We start from the raw sequence: 25,606 nt of genomic DNA, 5'->3' as shown, positions 1-25,606 counted from the left end.
AATCAAGGGCCTCTTCCAAATAATAACTTCTAGGGAGAAGATTGAATGCTTCTTCCTTCCTTTATTCTGCTCTTTTGACTGACAGTTGACTTCCTAGAAATGTATTTACATACCCAGCAAGGTGCTGCCCAGTACAATTATCTGAGCACTGCAATTAAGGAGTAGCACAGGGCAACCACCCTTCTGGGTATGTTGAAAGTGGTCTGAAGTGCTTCAGTGGAAGTCCCTTTAATCCCTCTCTTTTATGAAAAACAATGTAGGAAAGTTGTTCAAGACTTAAGCTTATATAAGTATATGATCTGCCACCTAGCCTCCCTACTGAAAAATGATATAATACAACCACTATATCATTTCAGAACACTACCTTCAACACAAAGGTAGAATTTTTTTTTCGATGAGTTAATTATTGTACTCTGTACATATATAATTTTAGATCCTGCTTTTGTCATGACATAGCTTTAGTAAATATGTTTTTCACTATTTGTTGCCTACCTACCATATCCAAGCACATTGTATTTTATTTTTATAATATACTTTTAAATTCCAGTTTTCTCAAAAAAAATTTTCTCAAAAAACAAAACCAAACCAAAAACCTTCTTTATAAAGTATTACTGTTTAGCCACCTGGGTGGCTCAGTCGGTTAAGCATCTGCCTTCAGCTCAGGTTGTGATTCCAGGGTCCTGAGATCCAGTCCCGCATCCGGCTCCTTGCTCAGCTTGGAGCCTGCTTCTCACCCTGCCGGCTGCTCCCCCTGCTGGTGGTCTCTCTCTGTGTGTCAAATAAATAAATAAAACCTTTAAAAAATAAAGTATTAATGTTAATCAAGGTAAAGGTAAAGAATCACTCATAACACCCCCACTCAAAGATAACCCCCCATTTTTGTGAATATCCTTCTAATCTTTTCTCAGTGTGATGATACATACACACTGTTTTATAACTTTTTTTTTTAAGATTATTTATTTATTTATTTATTTATTTATTTATTTATTTGACAGAGACAGCTAGCGAGAGAGGGAACACAAGCAGGGGGAGTAGGAGAGGAAGAAGCAGGCTCCCAGCAGAGGAGCCTGATGTGGGGCTCGATCCCAGAATGCTGGGATCACGCCCTGAGCCGAAGGCAGATGCTTAATGACTGAGCCACCCAGGCGCCCCTGTTTTATAACTTTTAAAATTAAAAATCCCATATTATTAAATTTATGGTAGAACATTTGAAATACATAAAAGAATCATGGAGACAATAAAAATCCCTGATAATTCCGTCATCCCTCTCCCTCCCACATAACTGATGACTAGCATTCATTCATTTAGCAGATATGAATAGATAAGGCGTTTGTGATTTGTGGGACAGCAGAGATGGACAGAGAAGGACAAAGACAGTTCCCTCTGCTCCTAGAGCACTCGATGCCAGAAAACATTATACATTATGTGTTTTGTATCTATGCTGTAATTTAAGCAATCCCCTACTTTTGGACACTTGGATTGGTCCATAAATTGATTGGGAAAGCATCAAGTTTTATGACCTTATAATATTTAAAAGTATCATAACTGATACAGCCTTTCCAACAACCTTTTCTATCACTGGACATTTCAGGGATTTCAGAGGTTTTGGTTTGGCTTTGTTTTTGCTGTTACTAATGAATGACACAGCAGTCAGAAACATGATACATAAAACATTACTGAATATTTGTTTTACTCCTTCAAAAATAAGTTTTCTCTAATTATTAAAGTCATACATGCTAGATGTAGAAGCTTTGGAAAATATGAAACATTATAAACAATACAACAAAATCAAATTATCCATTCCATAATCCAGAGATGATACCTGTGATTTGTTGGCTTGTCTCCTTCTAACTTTTTAAAAGTACAAAGATAGGCGCCCCTGGGTGGTAAAGTTGGTTAAGTGCCTGACTCTGGTTTCAGCTTAGGTCCTGATCTTAGGGTCTTGAGATCAAGCCCCAAGTGGGGCTCTGCACTCAGCATGGAGCCTGCTTGAGTTTCTCTCACCCTCTTCCTCTGCCACCCCCCATCTCCCCTCCCCCCCTGCTGCTCACACACACACTCTATATAAAAAAAATACGTCTTAATAAAAAAGGGGGGGGGAATGCCAGAGTGGCTCATTCAGTTAAGCATCTGCCTTCCACTCGGGTTGTGATGTCATGGTCCTGGGATAGAGTCCAACATTGGGCTCCCTACTCAGCAGGGAGCCTGCTTCTGCCTCTGCCTCTTCCCCTGCTTGTGTTCTCTCTCCCTCTCTCTCTCTTTCTCACGCTTATTCTCTTTCAAATAAATAAAAAAATCTTTTAAATAAATAAGTAAATAAAAGTACAAAGATAAAGGTACAGTTAATTGTTTTATGTTTCACAAAATTGAGCTCATAGAGAATTTACAATTGGCAGTGTCGTTAAATATTATCCAAAAGCTTGATTTTTTAAAATTTTTATTTGGAAATTATTTCAGGTGTTTTAAGAATAGTACAAAGTACATCCGTATACTCTTTCCCCAATTGTTAACAGGATCAATTGACCAATTGTTAGCATTTCACCCCATTTGCTTTATCATATGTGCACCGATGGTCAAGTGCTCGTGCTCGCGCTCTGTCTCTGTCTTTCTCTTTCTCTCTCACATATGTACACACACACGAGAAATTTTTTTCATGGACCATTTGAGGGTAAGTTGCATCCATCTGGTCCCTTTCCCTGAAATACTTAAGAGTGTATTTCCAGGAGCAGGGCTATTCCCTTATGCAACTACAGTTCACTTTTGTCAGTTGACCCAGTAATGTCCTACATGGCATTATTCTCCTCCAAGACAGGATCCAGTCTTGGAGTGAGTTGTCATATCTCCTTTTTTCTTCAATCTGAAGCAATTCCACAGCCTTTCTTTACCTTTTATAACACTGACATGTTTGAAGCATACCATCCCTACTTTTTTAAAAAGATAGTTCTCATTTTGTGTCTGACTGATGTTTCCTCATGAAGGAATTGAGGTGATGCTTTCTTACCCAGAAAGCTGCATGGGTGAGGTGTGTCCTTCTGGAAGGATCACATCTAGAGGACCACAAAGTCTGTCTGTCCCTCACTTACATGGTGAGTTCATTCCGATCACCCCGTCAAGCCATTGCCAAGTTTCTCCACTGTGTAATCGCTGTTGTGGGGTTTTTCTTTTCTTTCTTACAACTCACAGGCAATCTGCATGGAGATATTTTAAGGTCATGCAAATATCCTACTTCTTTTCAAAATTCCCCTTAGATTTAGCTTCTGCTGATTCTTGCCTGATCTAGTGTTTATCACAATGGTTTCAGAATGAGTTTCCATCTCCAACCGTCTGCCAGGTTTAGCAGACAGCTCTCAGCTTTCTTCATTGGCAAGAGCTCCCTTCCCTTTCATTGATTCATCCATTTATTATGGGTGTAGACTCAGACATTTCTTTTTTTCCCCGATGGTTTATAATTCATTATTGTACTCACCTATTTCAGTGCTCACATTATCCCAGATTTGACCAGTAGGGGCCCCTTTAATCTGGCTCCTGTAACATTCTTCCTTTTTTTTTTTTTTTTTAAGACTTTCTGGTGTTATAATAAGATGTACCAACCTCATCGGTTACCTACCCTGGCCCAACCCTAGAATCTGCCACTTTAATGAACCCTGGTGTATTATGGTGGGCAATGATATTAGAGACCAAGATTTCCTGGGTACTAGGTGTGGCTGCTAGGGTGACTTTGTTTTGGGATCCCTCAGAAAAATCCAGGAAATATATGTATGCATATTTATATACACATACAAATATACATATACATTCTTGTCTGCATAATATACATATACACATAAACATACTTATGTACATATTCTTAATATGTAAATGAATCCTGAGTTCACACCGACACTTCCACATCCAGTTGCAATGTATACCCGCAGGATTTTTTCTTGCCTTCTCCCATTCCATATTTGTACAGGCATACCTTGGAGATATGGTGGGTTCTGTTCCAGATCACTGCAGTAAGACAAATATTGCAATAAAGCAAGAAAGTGAGTCAAATGAATTATTTGGTTTCCCAGTGCATATAAAAGTTATGTTTATACTACACTGTTAAGTGTAGAATACTGTTATGTCTGTAAAAGGTGCATACCTTAATTAAAAATACTTTATTGTTGTGGCTCAGTCAGTTAAATGTCTTCCTTCAGCTCAGGTCATGATCCCAGGGTCCTGGGATGGAGTCCGCATTATCCTGCTCAGTGGGGAGTCTGTTTCTCCCTCTGCCCCTCCCCCAACTCGTGCACGCTTTCTCTCTCTCAAAAATAAATAAAATCTTTTCTTTTAAGATTTTATTTATTTATTTGACAGAGAGACAGCCAGCAAGAGAGGGAACACAAGCAGGGGGAGTGGGAGAGGAAGAAGCAGGCTCCCCGCAGAAGAACCTGATGCGGGGCTCGATCCCAGAACGCCGGGATCACGCCCTGAGCCGGAGGCAGCCGCTTAACGACTGCACTACCCAGGCGCCCCAAAATAAATAAAATCTTTAAAAAAATACTTTATTGCTAAAAACTGTGAACCATCATCTGAGCTTAAGTCATAATCACTGATCACAGATCACCATAACAAATGTAATAATGAAGAAGTTTGAAATATTTTAAGAATTATCAAAGTATGACACAGAGACACAGAGTGAGTAAATGGTGTTGGAAAAATGGCACTAATAAACTTGCTCCATGAGGGTTGCCATAAACCTTCAACTTGTAAAAAAAAAAAAAAAAAAAAAGCACTATCCACAAAGCACAATGAAACAAAGTATGTCTGTATACCCCTTCTTCTGCAGTAAGAACCCTGACATCCATATCTCTCTCCGCCACCCATACTTACTCATTTACTCAATCCTGTAATACATTTAAAATAATTTCCAAATTGCTTCACCCATACCCATAAAATAAACAACCTGTTATAAAAATTTTTAGGTAGGGTTCATTTGCAATTCTTCCCCCCAAACATAGGCCCCAGCATCCCTGGGGAGCTTGTTAGAAGTCCTACTGATTCAGAAACTCTGAGGTAGAGCCCAGGAATCTGTGTTTTTACAAGCTCTGGAAGTGAAGCTAAAGTTTGAGAAGCATAGCTGGAAATCTGCAACATGGGTTTATGATAGGTGTGTGTGTGTGTGTGCACGGAACCAGGTGTCACTATGTAAAGTGTGCTTTCAATGGATTCTAAATGCAACAGCCGTAAAACGGGTCCAGTGCAGACAAATAGGGATTTTTCTGTCACAGCATGGGTGCGGAGGTGTAAAGTAAAAGAAAATAAACACCCCAGTTCTATTTTCTCTTCCTGGTGCCAGAGGATAATTAGGAGGCAGAGAGCAAGGGAGTGTGATGTACCATCACTTGCCAGAGGGGGTGGCCTGCAGTTCCACGTGTGCCAGCCCCGGCCCCTCCGCAGTAGACATTTGAGAGTACGCTCAAGATGGAGGAAGTGTCGTCAGTGCTGAAAAGCTCACAGCCATTAATCGGTTGCTTTCTGCTCTCACCTAACCTCCCCTTACCTGAGAATCACAGCACAAATTCCCTCTGCCTCCGGCATCGAACACCATGGATGCTTCTGCCCTAACCCTCCACACGCCCACTTCTTTTCCTCTGCAGACTGTCTACGACAGTGTAGCTGGGTTTTACAGGGACAGTTTCATGGTGGAAAAGGGAAAAGGGTTACCTGGACCTTTCCCAGCCCCAATGAAGGATCCTACCAAGCAGGCTTTCCTAAACCTAAGATCAAAAGGGATCACCTAGTGCTCTTCTTAAAATATAGATTCCTTTTTTTTTTTTAATGATTTTTTATTATATTATGTTACTCACCATACAGTACATCCCCGGTGTCCGATGTAAGGCTCGATGATTCATTAGTTGTGTATAACACCCAGTGCACCATGCAATACGTGCCCTCCTTACTACCCATCACCGGTCTATCCCATTCCCCCACCCCCTCCCCTCTGTGGCCCTCAGTTTGTTTCCCAGAGTCCATAGTCTCTCATGTTTCATTCCCTCTTCTGATTACCCCCCCCTTTCTTTATCCCTTTCTTCCCCTACCGATCTTCCTAGTTTTTATGTTCCATAGATGAGAGAAATCATATGATAAATGTCTTTCTCTGCTTGACTTATTTCACTTAGCATTATCTCCTCCGGTGCCGTCCATGTTGTAGCAAATGTTGAGAACTCGTTCTTTCTGATAGCTGAGTAATATTCCATTGTATATATGGACCACAACTTCTTAATCCAGTCATCTGTTGAAGGGCATCTCGGCTCCTTCCACGATTTAGCTATTGTGGACATTGCTGCTATGAACATTGGGGTGCATATGGCCCTTCTCTTCACTACGTCTGTATCTTTGGGGTAAACACCCAGTAGTGCAATGGCTGGATCATAGGGTAGCTCAATTTTTAACTTTTTAAGGGACCTCCACACTGTTTTCCAGAGTGGCTGTACCAACTTGCATTCCCACCAACAATGTAGGAGGGATCCCCTTTCTCCACATCCTCTCCAACAATTGTTGTTTCTTGCCTTGTCTATTTTTGCCATTCTAACTGGCGTAAGGTGGTATCTCAGTGTGGTATTGATTTGAATTTCCTTGATGGCTAATGATTTTGAACATTTTTTCATGTGTCTGTTAGCCATTTGTAAGTCTTCATTGGAAAAGTGTCTGTTCATATCTTCTGCCCATTTTTTGATTTGTTTATTTGTTTCTCGTGTATTGAGTTTGAGAAGTTCTTTGTAGATCTTGGATATCAGTCCTTTATCTGTAGTGTCATTTGCAGATATATTCTCCCATTCCGTGGGCTGCCTCTTAGTTTTTCTGACTGTTTCCTTGGCTGTGCAGAAATTTTAATCTTGATGAAGTCCCATAAATTTGATTCCTTGAAGCACCTGGGTGGCTCAGTCGTTCAGCGTCTGCCTTTGGCCCAGGGCCTGATCCCAGGGTCCTGGGATCGAGCCCCGCATCAGGCTCCCTGCTCCGCTGGGAGCCTGCTTCTTCCTCTCCCACTCCCCCTGCTTGTGTTCCCTCTCTCGCTGGCTGTGTTTCTCTCTGTCAAATAAATAAATAAAATCTTTTAAAAAATACAGCCACTCCTAAAATTCTGATTCAGTCAGTAGGTATTCTTGACAAGTGTGTGGAGTGATTCTTTAGATCTTGGCAAGTTCTGAAACTCTGGCCTAGGAGCAAGTGGCTCCAACTTTATCGGGCAACAAAGTTACCGGGGAAGTTTGTTTAAAGCGTATGTCTGTGAATCCCATTCTCGCAGAGAATCTAATCCGGTAAGAATAGGATGGGGTTCTGGAGTGCATTTGGAACAAACCTCCTCTTCATGTTCCCAGGTGACGCTGATGTTTTGGGCCCACATCTTAGTTAGAATCTCTGCTCTGAACTCTAGACCCTGCTTCCCCAGAGTGTGGTCCTTGGACCAGCCGCTGGGCAGCCCCGGGAGCTTGGTCTTGTGTAGACTCTGACGCCTCGCCCAGACCAGCTGAGTCAGAATCCTCATCTTCATTCTCCAGGGTGTACACTCAAATTTGAGAAGCACTGCAGTAGGGTGCTGGTGCTCACCCTTTTAGAATCGCCTCAGGAGCTCTCAAAAATCCCAGGCCCGGACCTCTGCTAGACTGAGTGAGCCAGTATCTCTGGAGACAGCGGGTCTCAGGCAGCAAGGTTTTTGAAGTTTTTCAGGTGATTCCAGTTTATAACGGAGGCTCGCAACCTCTGAAGGTCCTTCCATCCTCTCCCATGGCAGAATTCACACCAGCCTGGAAACCCAGGGTGGAAGGAAAGACACCTGTCACCCCTGGATCCAGGAAGGTAACAGTCTGTTGTCCTATGCAAAAAATCCAATGACTGGGCAGTCGTCAGAAGAAAAAGAAACAACACGATATTTCATTTCACCTTATGTATAAAGCATTCCTCATCTGAGCTCTTCATCCCTTGACGACATCCCTGTATTTGACTGAGGCATGTATGGACCAGTCACCACCCAGACTTAGCAAGGACAAACACAGTGTCTTTCTGCCCTCTGATACCCAGTGCCCCTACCTAGGTACTTCATCTGGGTGAGGCTGACTGACCTGTTCCCAGCTTATGTCAGTGTTTTAGCCCAAATTCAGACCCTCTGCATCTTCTGCTCTTCCACTCTGTTACTTCCGTCTCCTCCCCACCTGGCCCTCAGCTACCTTCCGACTCAGTCATAGGAGTGCTACAGCACCAGTTTCCTTCACCAGGGGCTCAGCCCCCCTTTCACTGACTTCTCAATGACAATTCAGAAATATCCCCCACAGTACCATTAAACTGCTTCAAAACAGTTATCCAGTGAAAGGATTAAAAAGATCTCATGACATTTCATTCTCCGCACACGTTTTCAAAATTTAAAGACCTGTCTTGGGTGTCTCCATTTTCTGTGGGGCCACATCCAACTTATTTTTCCAACAAGGATGCTGAATGTGCCAAAGAAATAATCCATGGTCTACTGTTATGGAACTCGTGGTCTAGTGAGAGAGATGAGTAGGTAAATAAGTATCTGGGGAAATGGTGGGGAGGTGGTCTGAGCATAGGAGACAACAGTTGTCTTTGGATGGAGAGGGGATGGAGAAGGCTTAGCAGAAAATGAGATACTTGAGCTGGGCTTTGAGTACATAAGGAAATTTTGTATAGAAAAGAAAGACAAGGAAGGACTTCTTCATGAGGGAACAACTTGAGTGAAAGAAATAGAGGTGAAAATTCATGAATCTAGGACTGACTTCTGAGCAGTGTGGCTCAGTAGGGATGCTGGGCAGGCAGTAGTAGGTAGTGAGATGGGAACGGAGTTGCAGTCAGTGTCAAGGTCCTGAAATAGCCACCAACAGCTTTCCTTTCAGGCTCTTGGGAGACCCTTGTGAGACTAATTATACATGCCATTGGGAGAATAGTATTTACAATTTGACGCTACAGACAACTTTCCAGAAATGCAAACAAGGAAAAACACTAATTTGAAATTTGAAATTAATTATGGAAAATTTCTGATAACATAGTGAAAAGTCAAAATTGTAGGTTATTTTTGAAGGAATTCCATTTTATAATTTTCTTTTTTTTTTTTTAAAGATTTTATTTATTTATTTGACAGAGAGAGACAGCCAGCGCGAGAGGGAACACAAGCAGGGAGAGTGGGAGAGGAAGAAGCAGGCTCTTAGTGGAGGAGCCTGATGTGGGGCTCGAACCCATAACGTCGGGATCACGCCCTGAGCTGAAGGCAGATGCTAACCGCTGTGCTACCCAGGCGCCCCCCATTTTATAATTTTCAATTGCTGCGAATATTGTAAAGTATACATGGCTATTAATTAAAAAATAGAACCAATGAACTAAGACTTGCAATGCACAGTTGGCGTATATGAGATAATAACACATCGTAAGTATGTAATTCATCAGGTTTACCATCTGTTTTGACTTTTTGAGAAATCAACACCAAAACTAGGGCATCAGTATCACGTTTCCAATTACTGGGGTCCAAACTATTGAGGGGCTCTTTAAGAGGAGGGATAATAATACGATAAAACTCCAATGGATCAGGCATTAAGAGAAGTGTAGGAATTTAAAAATCAGAATTTCTGAGCCAGGCTTTCAGAAAAGAGCCACATTACCTTTTGTTACTAACTGGACAAGCAGGTGCAAGGCAGTGGCCTCTTCCCTCTGGTTCCTTTGAAGCTGCAATGCAGGGAAAGAGCTTCACAGAACGGAGGGTCAGATAGTGGGTGTTTCTTCCTGTAAGTGTCAAAAAGCTTGAGCTTGTGCTCAGGAAAATGTGTGCACATGAGTGTGAATGACCAGCAAGAGGACAATGCAAAGTATCACAGGGATATGAAAATGTATTCATTCAATGAGGATTCTCAGCTCACCATTCTAGCTGAGGTTCAGCCTGTATGAGAAGGAACACAGAGCAAATGGGAGAAGACAAAGTTTGTGGGGAAAAGAGCTAAGATAGTCTGGAACCACACATAAAGGGCCATGTGAGGGGTCACAGAGAGTAAAAGCTGGTATGATTCTCTGGTGTCCTGGTTTGTGCCCGAGGAATACCTGGGCCACTCTCCTCATCTCCCCCAGCACCATCAGCAGGCCCTGCGCAGGCTATCATCCCAGCTCCACCATTTACTATCAGGGTGACCTTGGGCCAGTTCCTGAACCTCGGAACCTCAGGCTGCCCTTCTGTAAACTAGACATAATAGCAGTGCCTACCTCCCATGGTGGTTGGGAGGCTCTGTAAGGTGATACGCCTGTGGAGCTTAGCACAGGGGAAGCAGCCACACCTTTCAACTGATCCTGTTCCACCCCTCCCAAGCATGCCAGCCTCTGCCCTCTTTGGATCATAAAGTCCAAGAGTTTACCTTTTGGGCTACAGACTATTGAGCTTTGGCTAGAGAAGCGAGGTTGATGGAAATATTTTACATGCTGACTCCAGAAGTCCAGGCAGCAGATGCATGGAAAGGCAGGTCTCTGTCCTGGATGGCTCTGTTAAAGAAGCCAACAAGGCAGGGTGGTGAGAAGTTTGGGTGACTTTTCCAACCAGAATTGGATGGAGCACACTCTCCCAGCTTTAGCTGCTCCCCATCTTTCTCCTTCCATTGATCAGCTCAGTTTTATGTAGCTTCCTCTCCAAGCACACATCCGCATGGACATAGCTGTCCCCTGGTCCTCAGCATCCTACTGAAACTAGATTCCCTCTCCCAGGCCATTGTGGGTGTGCTGTCCCCACACTGTCCGAACTCCCTCCAATTCAACTTCCATGCTGCCCACTTTCCTGGAGGGGGTCCTTGTAATCCATTCAGCCACAGAGAGATGGGGCTGGCTGACAGCTAGCCTGCTGCCCACTGGCCAACTGCTCCTGCCCTGCTCACCATGGCTGCGGGTTCCCTGGGCTCCCTTTCACCCCTGCCCCTGCCCATTTAACCATTTAGGAGGCTGCCATCTGCCTCCAGAGCACCGTGGGTGGGAGGTGCCCCCACCCAATCAGCTGCCTGCCCATAGGCAAGTCACTTAACCTCTCTGACATTGTTTCTTCATCTACAGAAAAAGAAGGAATACCCATTTCTACCTCACTGGAGTTTTGTGGGGATCACATAGGAGGATTCAATGTGATGTTTTAAGCACTGTAAAGCAAGACACAGGGGTGAATTACAGGGATCATTTCTGGCTGGGAATGTCCATTGGCAGGTTTCTGGTAGGCCTTCCACGTGCATGCCCAGAAGAGTTTCTACTGGTGCTCTGGCTGCCCACAAACTCACAGACATAAGCAAAGCTAGCTTGTGTCCGTCAGGTTGTTCTGGCCCCACCTCCCCTCTGCTGGGCATCACAGTTTCCAGACAATTTATGCAGGACTTCACTCCCCGTGCAAAGGCTGCCCTTGACCACATCAGTTTGAACTCACTGGACTTGCTTTTTTTTTTTTTTTTTTTAATTTTATTTATTTGACAGAGACACAGCGAGAGAGGGAACACAAGCAGGGGGAGTGGGAGAGGGAGAAGCAGGTTTCCCTATGAGCAGGGAGCCCGATGCAGGGCTCGATCCCAGGACCCTGGGATCATGACTTGAGCCAAAGCCAGATGCTTAACAACTGAGCCACCCAGGCGCCCCTTGAGTTGCTTTTTAAATTGTACATTGTGTGTTGTGCCATGCCCTCTAAAGCTGACCCTCAAGAGCTGCCTCATTCCAAAAACAACTGGGGGCCTGGCTTATAAAAATATGCAAAATTATGCAAGGCAAAGCAGATAATATTGACCCAGCACTCCCGGAGTCTCAGCTATAATCTTGAAACTGTTGCAGCCCATTCACTAGCTGTCTGATCTCCACAGTGTGGGTGCTGGCCTGTAAAATGGGCTCAGGAACCTGCCACGTTCTCTTCCAGAGTTTCGCTTTTTCCGTCTCTCAAAACCACAGTCTCGTTTTACTGAAATCTGTTGGATTTGCATTCTTGCTCCTCCATGTAGACTTTGCTTTGAAAAGCAGCTTCAGGGAACCTGGGTGGCTCAGGGAGTTAAACATCTGCCTTTGGCTCAGATTATGATCTCAGGGTCCTGGGATCGGGCTCCCTGCTCAGCGGGGAGTCTGCGGAGTCTGCTTCCCCTCTCCCTCTGCTCCTCCTCCCTGCTCGCTTTCTCTCTCTCTCTCTCTCAAATAAATTAATAAATAAATAAAATCTTTCTTAAAAAATTGTAAAAAAAGAGAAAGAAAGGCAGCTCTAGCTGTCAAGAAAGGGTCTTTGAGGGCTCAGTAGACATGAACAGCCGACCCCTTGCTTTTCCTTGCCACAGTTTAGAAGAGGTTCCTTCTCAGTGGCAGACAGAGTGATAACAGAGGACTCACCCCGTGTGCATGCCCAGTGACTTTTTCCATAAACAATTTTATTAAGAAACAATTTACATACTATACAATTCACCCATCTAAAGTGTATCATTCATTGGTTTTAGTAGGCTCACAGAGCTGTGCAACTATCACCACGATCAATTTAAGAACCTTTTCATCACCTCCCCAAAAAAGAAACCCTACACCCATGAGGAGTCACTGGCATTTCCTCCCACTACCCACTCAGCCATAGGTAACCACCAACCTGTTTTCTGTCCCTGTGGATTTGCCTCTTCTGGCCCAGCTGCTTTTCTAACCTTTCTTTCCTGCCCCTGAAGCCCCGAGCGCCCCAGGCAGAGTATGCAGGAATGTCTCTGGCCCATCAGGAATCCGGGTACAATTTTAGGGTGCGCCTTTATGTGACCAGTGCACCCCAGCTGACCCTGGAGGCCCTGGAGCAGCAGAGGAACTGAGAGCCTTAGCAGCTGCCTGGACCGCCCTCCAAATCCAGGCTGGACCTCCCTGAATGACGTGGGACATCACCGGCTTGCATTGCCTTTTTTTTTTTTTTTAAGATTGTATTTATTTATTTGACAGAGAGAGAGAGAGAACGAGCAGGGGGAAGGGCAGAGGGAGGGAGAAGCAGGCTCCTCACTGAGCAGGGAGCCTGACGCAGGGCTCGATCCCAGGACCCTGAGATCATGACTTGAGCTGAAGGCAGACACTTAACTGACTGAGCCACCCAGGCATCCCACCAGGATTGGCCTTTTGGGCAAAGACACTGTGTCTCTAGCAGGCCCCTATTATAATGCCACAGTTTCATGGTGCCCTGGAAATCTCAGCTTTCCCCTTTACTTCTTTCTGAACCACCTCCCCTGGAATCATGTTGAAACAGCAGACACCCCAGTTGTTTGGAGGGAAAAAATACTTGGCCACAGCACAGGGACTCACAGGGCACAAGCCACGTACGAATGGGGAAGCTATAGGCTTACAGTCCTCCCTCAATCCATTACATTCAGACCACCAAATGAATCTGATTTGAGTCACCCAGGTCCGATTCTTCGCTGGGTCCCTCCGTCATTTTACCCGGCCTCTCTGGGGTTCTCCATCCAGACATCAAGGCCAAAACTGCCCTCCCCACAGGTATGTGCCTAAATTTCTTTCAGCTCTATGAAATGTGGTCCTCACAGAGCAGTTGCCACATTCAGTAATGCCTCTAAAGTGATAGACACAAGGTTTGCCCTTCTTGTGGCCCTATTCCCGTCTTATTCTATCAGATAGATGACTGCCTAGAAGTGAGCCCCCCTCTCTGGTTTTCACGTGTCTGTATATACATCCACCGCCACCACCCACAAAACCCACATATTCTCCATAGTCCTTGGTGTAACGAAGGTAAGCTAGAATTTTCTAACGGACCTTTACAAATTATGTCTAAGAATAACACAATTTATGGAGTCCAGTTTTCCGATCCTACCCGATAATATTGTTTACTGTACACACAGGTGTTTTTTCCCTTCCTACCTCATTGGAAGGTGCTCTGCCCCAAATCCCTAATCCCCCCGCCCACAACCATCTCTGCCTGCCAGGAGTGAAATGGAGGTAGTAGTGGTACGTGGACATTCTGACTAAAGAGGGGGTGTGTCCTGGAAGGATTGCCCAGCTGTTCCCTAGAGCGAATAGTTCAACCCTCACACTTGTCCAGGTGCCCATGGATGATGTAGAAACCAATAGTCCTGAACAGGGTCTGTACTGCCTGCTGCTGACCCCTGGAGTGATGTGGAAAGCTGTTTACACACATCAAGTCATAGAGCTACACCTTGAAGGGACTGTAAGTTATTTAGTCCAATCCCTTCATTGTACATATACAGTTAAGGAACCTGGGCCCAGCTTGGTTACGGGATTTAACCCAGTCATTCAACTAATTAATGACAAAGTCAGAACCACAGCCCCAAACTTCTGATGACCAGTGCAATGCTTTTTACAAAGCCTTCCTCACTCATCGACGGGGAAGATAGGTACACTGTTGTGACTTTACCTGGGCCCACGGCGTACGCTCGGTAAGTACACAGTGAAACGTACGCAGCTCTACCCCCTCCAAGAAGACAGCCTTACTCTCACCCACAATTCCAAATTTTATGGAAGCAGCCAACTCTAGGACAAATGATCCAGAAAGTCAGGAAGCAAGTTAAATAAATTGCCCTACAATTGTAATGAAAAAGTAGCAACTCAGTAAAAACATAAACTACAATTGTTTAATGGCTCAGAATCCGAGGTGGGCAAATGCTTAAGGGTTTCAGTGTCTGCGGTACTGGTTGGTGTAACTGCTTTCATCTCCAGAGCTCCTACACTTTCGAAGTCGAAGCAACTATGAGGAAGGTGAGGTTATGTTTATCACCTTCATTCCGATGAACGTGCATTGGGATTATTTGCAGCACTGACTGATGTTCCTGTAGAGTCATCACTTGCTCCTTTTGAGAAGCCATAGGTGGGAGAAAAGAAAAGTCAACATCGTGGCTGTATATTCTAAACGACAGAGTAAGGTTATGTTGGAAATTTTTTGCGGTGATAATAGACTTTGGAAACCAGGAGGGACACTGTAGCCATGTGGTTCTTGACTTACAGGGCTTTTGTATCCATAGGGGCCTTGAAACATTGTCTGCTCATTTAAAGAAGGCAGAAGAAAAGCTCAAATGATGTGTCCAAGTTCTTGCCACAGGCTAGAGTCAGAGTGAGGATTCCAGCCTACTGTGCAAATTCGTTTTATACTTACATCGTGACTACAGAAGGGAAGGAGTAAAATATTAATTTGCAAACATCTGGAATACTCCCTTAAGAGTTTATAGTTTTAATAATCACCTCAACATACATTATCTTCTTAATGCTTATTATAATCCTGTGATGAAAGAAGGCCATCGTCCTCTGTTTGGCAGCTGGGCGAACTAAGGCTCAAAGAAAGTGGGGGACTCGCCCAAGATCACACATCTGTCAGTGGCCACAGAGCTGGGACTGGAGCCGTGTCCCGAGCCCAGGTTCATCGACAAAGTTGTGTTATAAATCTCTCCGGCTTTATAAATGTCTCCCAGGCCAAGATGTCTGCGCCCACATGTTCCTAGATAAATTCTTGGCAGACTTTGCCTAACTCAATCAGCACTTTAGATGTTGTAAAGCCCTTTGTGTCATTAAATCAGGAAAATGGATACAAGTTGATGAAGGAATGCTTGGCTGACAGCTGATTCTTGGATGTTTCTGTATACCATGTTTTTTAAAGTCTGTTCTAAGACAGAGTTTCTTAAACCCTAGGTAGTGAAGGACTAGTTGTTTGTTTCTAATTTCTATCTGTCCTGCAGCAGTAGTTTTTTTTTTTAAAGATTTTATTTATTTACTTATTTTAGAGAAAGAGCACAAGTGGGGGGAGGAGCAGAGGGAGAGGGACAAACAGATTCCACGCTGAGCACGGAGCCCGACAGGGACTCTATCTCATGACCCTGAGATCAAGACCTGAGTCGAAACCAAGAGTCAGAGGCTCAACCGACTGAGCCACCAGGCACGCCTGGAACAATAGTTTTGATAATACAATAAAAAATGTATTACTAGAACAGTAATCATACATTTGAATGTTGCAGCAATATCAAACTGCCATATACATTTCTAATTGCTTTTTCTCAATTTTCTGTACTGATCTTGATGCAGGTCAGTAACAGTTCACAGACCAGCATGGGTCTGCCAACCACATTTTGAGAAACACTATTCTAAGCAACGCCATTCCTGAGAGAAATTCCCTGAATAGAGTTCTTTAATCAAAGAAGTTTGGGAGACCCCATAAGTATCAGTGCACATTAGTATATTAAATTTTGGGAGACTCTGTTAGTATCAGTGCACCTTAAGGTATCAAAGGCTCTGAGAAGTCCTGCATTAAAGAAGTTTGTTTAATCATTAATTAACTCAGCATTTCCCAGACTGACCTCAAAACTCATTGTTCATGAAATATCTTTCAATATCCTGCAGAATTCACATTTCTTGAAATACGGTTGGCTCAGTCTTGCCAGCTATGGGCAAAGTACAGGTCCCAGGCATGCCTAAAATGAAAGCCTCTGTCTTTTACTTATATTCTCATGTGCTGCCTTTTAAAAATAAATAATAATTCCTTACAATCTTTGTTCTTTGGTGCACAAAGTCATATCTGCCTTTTACCATCTCCCATGCCTACTTCTGCCCCCTGCTTGGAACTCACTGTGGGTGACCTCGCCCATAGAGAAGATCAAAGTCTCTTGTCTGAGATAGCGCACTATACTCTGCCCCTGCATACTGCAAATATATCTATGGCTCGCCTTCATAAAGGGGACTCATGACAGGTCGTCTTCCTCTTCGGCACTACCTTTCACAAACAGGAAGAATCCTCTTTCCTATAATCCACTTCTATGATAAATACGTCTCTGTTTGAAGTGGAAACTGTACACCTAAACGAAATGTGTAACTGTCACATAAAACACAGGCAGTGTTGTCCCTGAGCAGCATACCTCGTGTGATGCCTCACTCCACCCCCCTACTCCTGCTCTCTACCATGCCCACTGTGTGGACTCTCATGACCTCCAGTGCATGGTTTCCTACCTTATAATGGGTAATCTCTACCCTGCAATGTATTCTATGGAAATTCCAAAGCATTGCTCTTGTTCATATTCTCTTGACAGTTCTAACAATTGTAGTTCTGTACAAGCTTCTAGAAGCATGATTTTACTTCTGTGGGTTGTTCATGCTATCCTCTTTGTTAAGGTCACCCAGTGACCCTCAACAAGCTTTAGTCCGTTCTTCATTCTACTGATATCTCTGCATTCTTATTCAGCAACTCCAACATCCGCACAGAGTTCTCTCCAGATATACCACACACACTGAGTCACAGCCAGCCCTCTGTAGTACCCACACAGGTAGTGAGCTCCCCTTATAGCCAGGCACTATGCCAGGATGCCCTGGAGGTACGGAATGAGTCAGCCAGGCTCTGGGCTCCTAGAGAAACTCACTTCCCAGGCTCTGACATTGTGACATCTGTAATACTTGAGAGCTCAGGGCAAAAACTTCCAAATTGCATTTCCCCAACATTAGTATTGTATGAGACATTAATAGACAGTCCCTACTGAACAGAGTTCTAGGGCTAAATAAATTTAGGGAACATAATGACATGTGTCATTGAATGTTGAGGAAGAAGCTATATATAGTACGTTTTTCCAAATATACTTGACCTGCAAACCATCTTTTCCAGGAACCCACTGGAGACAGTATCATTCCTCTGACACCATTTGGGAAATGCTGGTTTGGAAGTAGCTTCAGCCCACTCAGTCCTGCCAAATGCCAAGGACCAGATTGAAGTCATTCAAATATACAACCTGGTTAGGTGGAAAATGGATATCTCTTTGTGATTTCCCTTAGCTCTGCCTTTTGAATGATAAATAAGTTGAGTCTGCACCTGATGCTCAATTACTTACATTTGCATAGGTATGTTCCATGTAATTTACCATCTAGAGCCCTAATGACTTCCCAGTCTATAGTCCTAGCCCAGACCTCCCTCCCTCCCCCACCCCAGAGCTCCAGTCCCCATATATCGTGCTGTCTGCTGGACAACCACCTATTGGAGATCTTTAACAGAATGTCCAACAAGCACTTCAAATGCAATTTGTCCCCCATAGAAGTGATTACTGCCCTCATAAAATTCATTTCTCCGTCTGCATTCTCTAATGGGCTCATTACCAGCTTCCAATCAGAAACCTGGGACTTGTTTGGAATTCTACCCTCCCAGCCAAGTTGTCATTGAGTCCTCCTGATTCTGTCTTTGAGAAGCTCTTGGATTTGGTCTCCGTATTCCACCCCCAACTGTCATTGTCTAATTTGGGGTCCTCACTACAGTGGTTTTCTTTGGTCAGGTTTTCCAGGAAACAGACTCTGGGTTTCTGAGACTTGCACATAGGCAGGTTATCAGAGAGAGCCATGGAGAGTAATCACTCTTGGGAGAGTGGAGGAAGCAAGACCAGCCCGAAGAAGTTGAACTTTGGTAGTTGTTAGAATAGCCTCAACCAATTCTATGGGGTGCTATAGAACTGGGTGACCCTTTAGAATTGTCCCAAATTGATGCAAGGGGTTGGAGAGGTTCCCACTCTCTTCAACCTCCATCCTCCTACACCCCTCACCCCCCACTGGCAATTCCCAGAATGGCCCTCAGCTGAGGGCCACCAGCCACCAACTCTTGCCGCAGGTGGGGAATGAGTGCCTCATCCTGAGGGGATTAGGGTGGTAACAGCATCCTTGTCCCTAATCTTGCTGCTTCCAATTTATCCCCCACACCACCACCAGAGGGGTCTTTCTAAACCCAAATTTAATCACAGTATACACTTTCTCAAAATCTTTCAGTAACACCTCCTTACCAACAAGGTAATTCAATTCTGATCTTTGTCCACTGACATTTATCCATCCTTCATGAGCGCTACTCCCCATGCCAGGCATGAGTTTGTCCCACGTCTCTCATTAACAAACTCCTACTCATGCTGTCAGGCCCAGTGTAAGCAGCCCCTCTTCTTTGATGCCTTCTTTAATATCCTCAAGCAGGAGTAATATTCTGTATACTCTTTTTATACATACAGTCATTTGCCTCTGTGATCATTAGACTGATTCCTGAAGAGCAAAGCCTATGTCATATTCATTTTTGAAGGTGAAGGAATGAATCCATCAGCCATGTGCATGAGTATTGTATAAAGCTGGTCTACATGGGCTAATTCAGATGAATTAGACGTGCCCTCAGTCTAGTCAGCTGTTTTTTCAGAGACTTAATCTAGTTGCCCAGTGAGGGCTATACGTCCCTGGAAGCAGAGATTCTATTTGGGGGAAATTCAGCTGGTGTATGTAGCTCGATGCTCTGAGGGATTGGACATTTAATACATACTTCCCATTATGTTGAAAGGGGCATAGCCAGTGCCTCTCATGTTGAAAAGGGGCATAGCCAGTGACCTGTGGGATATGTTATAAAATGTACCGTATGGCCGGACTGGCCTCAAAATCTCTCTTTCATTAATGAGGTTTCCCTTCATGTCCATTCTGAAATTCTTACCCTCATATTTCCCTATGATTGGAATTGGACCAGTGGTCCCTTGGTTGGGGTGAATGCATGCCAGGGCCTAGGCAAGCTAATTCATCTGTAGATGTGTCTATTTTTATTTTACTCCTTTCAAAAATTCGTGTATTTTGCTTATGCTTTATAACGTACATCGTATAGTATTAGAGTAACACATGTATATAATTTATAAGTAAATAATATTAATACACTCAATACACTGTAATAAATAATACACTCAAAACATTTTTTACTAAGTAGCACATGGTTAAAAAAATTTGGAGACCCCTAGATTGGACTCCAAAGACTGGAGTCTTCTTCAGCCTTCACTCATTAGCTTTTCAGCTGATCTGACTGCTGAGCTACTTTGTGCTAAGGCCCTAGGGAAACTCTAAAATCCAGGGGCAATTAAGAATGAAAGATATGGGGGCACCTGGGTGGCACAGCGGTTAAGCGTCTGCCTTCGGCTCAGGGCGTGATCCCGGCGTTATGGGATCGAGCCCCACATCAGGCTCCTCTGCTATGAGCCTGCTTCTTCCTCTCCCACTCCCCCTGCTTGTGTTCCCTCTCTCGCTGGCTGTCTCTATCTCTGTCAAATAAATAAATAAAATCTTAAAAAAAAAAAAAAAGAATGAAAGATATGGGCCGGCTGGGGAGCAGGGCTAGGTGAGGAGAGCACAGAGACTGCATCTGTCCAGAGCTGATGAACCATCTAGTAAGACATTGCGAAGCTGGAATACGAAGAGGCAAAAGGTGGGGCAGGAGACAGCAATCGGCAGGGCAGCCAACTGGAAGGATGAGGAGATGTGAAAGAGTGAAGGGACTTGGGGCAGAGACAGCGACAAGGACGTGGTCAAGGTGAAGGGTGGGGAGGGTGGACTTGTGGAGGCTGTGGGCTTGGGGCAGAGCCTGGTCACGCACCAGGAGCGGGTACCCTCTCATGCTGCATGCCCTCCTGAGTGTGCCGATAGCGGCAGTGGCCCTCGGCTGAGACTCAGGCAGCCACCCTGCCGTCTGCCTGGCCGCAGTGCTTACATCAGCTTCCGTGTTCTCTGAGCCACAGGCAGCATTTTCACCTTCCTGCTCAGTGTCTCTGGGCCCCTGCTTCCAATTCTGTGCACACCTCACTCCACCTGCAAAACCTCAAGAACAGGATTGAGAACAAGATTGAGAGTATTGGTCTCAAGTGGACGCCAGTGGGGCTGTGACTGGAGGTACTGGGACAAGAGCAAGAGGCTGGATCTTAGGGGTCTGGGATCTGTACCCAAGACCTGGAGAATACCACCCCCACTCTGGCTATGAACCAGGGACCAGAGCCCTTTCCCAGGCCTTAAAATAGAGTGATCTCTCCAATTAAAAAAGCAGGACATCTGCAACCCTCCCCCCAGTTCCAAAATTGGTATATCCCTCCTATCCAGCCCCCGTTATGTAGGGGACCAGACTCTACCCCAGCCCTGAACTTGGGGCATGGAGACCAGAGCATCCAAGGTCAACCTCAAACTCTGGACCCAGAGATATTCCCTCACCCCCAATCTGGGTCCCTCCCATCTGCCATGCTCAGCCCCAAAGCTGTGAGCTGGGACCAAGGCATTCTCTGAACCCTGGACTAAGGCTTTTCCACACCCCAGCCCAGCTTTGAACCCAGGTCAGGGCATTGCCAAATCTTGAACCCAGGATGCAAGTATTCCCAGCCCCCATCAGAACAGAGGATTCAGGCATCCTGACCCTGTTGAATCCTCAGTTCCAGGTGACCCCCACATTCACCAGTCCCACTTGCCTCTCTCCATCTCTGCTTAGGGATTCTGCCCCTCCCCCCCAAAGTTCCACATTGTTGAGGACCAAGGGGTAGGGTGGGGTGGTATGGGGGTAGTTCTGACCCAGAATGGGACATCTGTGTCAGTGTGACTACAACAATAAAGGCTGTTGCATTACTCAAGCCAAGAAAGGAAGGAAAGGAAAGAAGGGAGGAAGGGGGAGGGAGGGAGGAAAGAAGGGAGGGAGGGGGGAAGGGAAGAGGGGGCAAAGGGGGAGAGGAAAAAAAGAAAGAAAGAAAAAAGAAAAAGAAAGAAAGAAAGAAAGAAAGAAAGAAAGAAAGAAAGAAAGAAAGAAAGAAAGGAGGAAGAGAGAGAGGAAGAAAGAGAGAAAGAGAAAAGGAAGAGGAAAAAAAGAGTAACAACTTTACCTCGACCAGGAAGACGCCCCATCGGCCTGTCACTGTGGTTGAAGCTCACGTCAGAGCACAGCCAGCCAGAACAAGGGTAGTGCGGGCTGCTGCACCGTGCCGGCGTAGGGTCCTGAGAGGCAGCAGTCTGATCGGAGTCAGGGCACAGGAGCTTTGTCTTCATTGCATTAGCATAACCAGAGCATCATTTTTATATAGATTTTATGGTTATTTGGGGATGGCTATAGGGATTGATGGTGGAAATTCGGAGTGGGTGAAGGATGGTGTTAGCAGTGCAGCCCCAGGGCCGCCCTGGCAGGTGGAAGCTGGTGAGCCGTATTAGTCTACAAAGAGGACGTATGGCACCCGAGATGAGGAGAAACCCCGATCCAACATGAAACCCTGGGGGCCCAAGGGCCACGTTGGGGCGATACACCAGAATAGTTCTAGCAGCCAAGAAGCATGACACATGATATAGGACCAAAAGGCATGAGTGGGGAATGGGCCTTCTGCGTGGGAGATAAGGTAGGGGAAGGTGGGGCACCTGAAGGGAAAAATTTCATGAAGGCACAGAGAGACCCCAAAGAGGAATGTGCCTCACGTGACAGTTTTAGCCCCAGTGGCAAGGAAGCAGGCTTCATAACTCCAAGAGTCCTTGTTTCACTGAATAATCAGTGGAGGACTGTTTGGTGGGTATGGTAGCAGGCTGTCTATCGTTTTCTTACATATGGAGTTGCCTGGGAAACAAAAAAGATCAGAAGGATAACAAATGCAATTCTTTTTTATGTTGTTTTCAGACACTCTTAGGCTCTTAGTATTCTACCAGGAGCAGACTATAAACCCTTTGAGGGGTACAGCCACTTCTAGGTGATAAGACTTTTCATGTGTAAAGCATTTCAGTTAACATAAAATTTGTATACACTATTTCATATATCCTTACCACAACCCAGCAAGGTAGGTTTGTTTTTGTTTTTGTTTTTTTTGTCAGAAAGAGCACAAGCAGGAGAGCAGCAGGCAGAGGGAGAAGCAGGCTTCCTGCTGAGCAAGGAGCCTGATGTGAGACTCGATCCCAGGACCCTGGGATCATGACCTGAGCTAAAGGCAGATGCTTAATCGACTGAGCCACCCAGGTGGCCCATTATTCTTATACCCATTTTGCAGATAGTGATATAAAAATTCAAGCAACAAGTTTGTTTTGCCAGAGCCCTATATTCTGCAGATGAGGTGTCTGAAGCCAAGGTGGAGTTCATTGGTTTGCCGCTCACCATGGACAAAGAGCAGATGCTTACAAAGCCAGGACCCACACCCAGGATTCACAGAAACCCACCTCCTCCAACTTCTCCATCCTTATATCACACTTCCCTCCCAGCCCACCATCGTACTAAAATTAGAGCTCAGCAACCACAAAGTGGTCCATGAGGAATGGCAAACAAATGTTACTGGCTCTGCCTTTCTACTCCTGAGTCTCCTGGGCAGTTTGTTCTAACATCCGCTGTGGGTTTTGTTTTGTTTTGTTTTGTTTTGTTTTGCAGCATGCAAAAGGAAAGAACAAGAACATGGGAAGGATAGAGGCAACACACCCAAAAAGCCCAGGTTGGTCTTCACAGATGTCCAGCGTCGAACTCTACATGCAATATTCAAGGAAAATAAGCGCCCATCCAAAGAATTGCAAATCACTATTTCCCAGCAGCTGGGGTTGGAGCTGAGCACCGTCAGCAATTTCTTCATGAACGCGCGAAGGAGGAGTCTGGACAAGTGGCAGGACGAGGGCAGCTCCAATTCAGGCAACTCCTCTTCTTCATCAAGCACTTGTACCAAAGCATGAAGGAATAACCACGAACTAAACCTCGGTGGAAAAGCTTTAAATAAAAAAAAATTTTTAAAAGACCAGGACCTCAAGATAGCAGGTTTATACTTAGAAATATTTGAAGAAAAAAAAAGTGTTATTTATAGTCCAAAGAAACCAAAGACTTAGCTCACCTGCATTCTGACTTTGTTCGGAGACACACACTTCAGCGGGGCAACGACTTGGCAAGAAAATTATGAGCAGAAAAGCACCACTGGATCTCACACCTTCAATCCATGATCATTCTCGCTGTGCTTGGCTGTTTCGTGGTTTGGAGCATAGTGATTTTGAGCCATTGAGTGGACATCTCTTAAGATCAGACTTTCTTATCTGTTCCACCACGCCGCGAAGGTGTATGGTGTCTCAGTACTGTGTGGGTACGTGAGTGCATACACACACACACACACACACACACACACACACACACAACACATGCACACACCACCAGTGGTTAGGGACTTAGGCAGGGCTGGTCTTCAGGAAGGGTTGTGCTGTAGGGGTGCAACCAACATAGTGTGGGGTTGTCTGAGTTCATTGGATAGGAGTGTGATTTCGCTTGTCTAGCCTAGCGTTTGAACCTGCCAGGCCCGCAACCTAAATGCAGATTCAAACCCAGCAAAGAAAATTTGAATGACACCTAAACCAGTGCATTCTCTTTGTTTGTTAAGGAATGTTCAGATATTTTTTAAGAAATGAAACAAGAGTCCATCCATTTAAAGAAAAAAATCACCTAGGTACCAAAGAACACACTTAATATTATAGTGCAGGTATTTTATTGCAATGATTTTAAAAACCAAAGCTATTTTTACACAAGATACTATGTAAAGTTATACATATGAACTGATCTAGCTGTAATACACATGCCACATAGAATCATGACTATTATTTATGACTCTTGACGCATTTGAAATATTAGTTTTCAGAACTGGCAAGAAAGAATGTAGCTTCAGGGAAGCAATTAATATCATGACAGAGAGGTCAGTGTAGTGGACGTGTACATCCAGATGGCACACTCCCTTTCGGGATCCATAAATGATACTTAAGTAGACATATAGACATGATGCCATAATCTGTTCATAGCTGAGAAAACCTGGGGATTCTTCCAAAGCAGGACCCCCTTTGTAAATTAGAAAACTAAGTTTAACAGAGCAAGTAATTAAATTAGAAAATGTGTTCTAAGTAATGCTTTTTTAGTAAAAGACCACTGAATAAAGGATATCATGCTTAGGTTAATTTGACTTAAAGTTGCTTTATGCACTTGACACCAAATACCTTTTTAAAATACTTCACGAACACACAAAGTGAGCAGACCAGTATTATTATTAAAATGAACTATCCAGTATTTGTAGTCAAATTGTTTTTATTGCCAATCTCAGATATTGTATGACTTGGACATCCATAGACATAGCAGATACAACTGAAAAATGGTGAAACAGCATAGGAAACACCAGAGCTCTAGTGGAAGACAAAACTTTGGGTTCTATAGGCATGAAGCTATTTATTTCTCTAAGCATAGCCTCCAAAGTGTACTACATTCTTTCTTGCTATCGCATTAAGCTGGAAATTTTATGACATAGAGTTCACTCTGTAACAGGGACAGATAAAACCCTAGACCTGAGCTTCCAAATACAAAATTTTCAGCTTCTCTTTTTCCCAATCACTAAGCCACAGCTGGAGAAATCAAGGGGGAGGAAAAAAGCTAACACAGTTGTACTAGTAGTACCCCAGTGAATCACTTGCTTTCCGGAAAAATTCTGAATTCCATTGAATTGTAACTCATAGAAGTGGATACCTTTTATACTATTAGGTAAAGAATTGGGTGCTCTTGGTTAATTACCACACCTAATTAGAAATATAAAATGAAATGTTATCTCTACAATAAGTTGTTGATTGAGATTCATTAAAATGCTAAAGAAAAAAAAATTGAACCATCTTGACACAAAAGCCTAACTCCCTAAGGTCAAATCTGAGCATCTTGTCTAGGTCTAGAAGTGACAGACGCCTGGAGAGATGAAGGTAAACCAATAAGCCATCTGGGTCTCCTTCATTTCTGCTATAGAATGAGAAAAGCAAACCAACCCATGCTTCTCCTTTAATGAAATAGCGCATTTGCCTTGACACATTTTGTCTTAGTATTTTTTTTTTAAATCTCAGAGCAAATTCCAGCTTAAAATTT

General features: G+C 44.2%; 1 protein-coding gene across 1 annotated transcript in view; it reads left to right on the top strand.

Moving 5' to 3' along the window:
- Positions 1–25,353, top strand: part of ONECUT1 (one cut homeobox 1) — a 40,574-nt gene extending 15,221 nt beyond the window's left edge. Inside the window, exon 2 of the mRNA XM_026518513.4 lies at positions 23,117–25,353. Within this exon, the coding sequence (XP_026374298.1) occupies positions 23,117–23,409 (293 nt within the window). The 3' untranslated portion in view covers positions 23,410–25,353. The remainder of the gene's footprint in view (positions 1–23,116) is intronic.
- Positions 25,354–25,606: the final 253 nt, after the last annotated feature.

The sequence above is a fragment of the Ursus arctos genome, unplaced genomic scaffold, assembly GCF_023065955.2.
Source record: "Ursus arctos isolate Adak ecotype North America unplaced genomic scaffold, UrsArc2.0 scaffold_36, whole genome shotgun sequence".
NCBI lineage: Eukaryota > Metazoa > Chordata > Mammalia > Carnivora > Ursidae > Ursus > Ursus arctos.
Note: the sequence above shows the minus strand (reverse complement) of the source record. Positions and strands in the feature narration are given on the sequence as shown.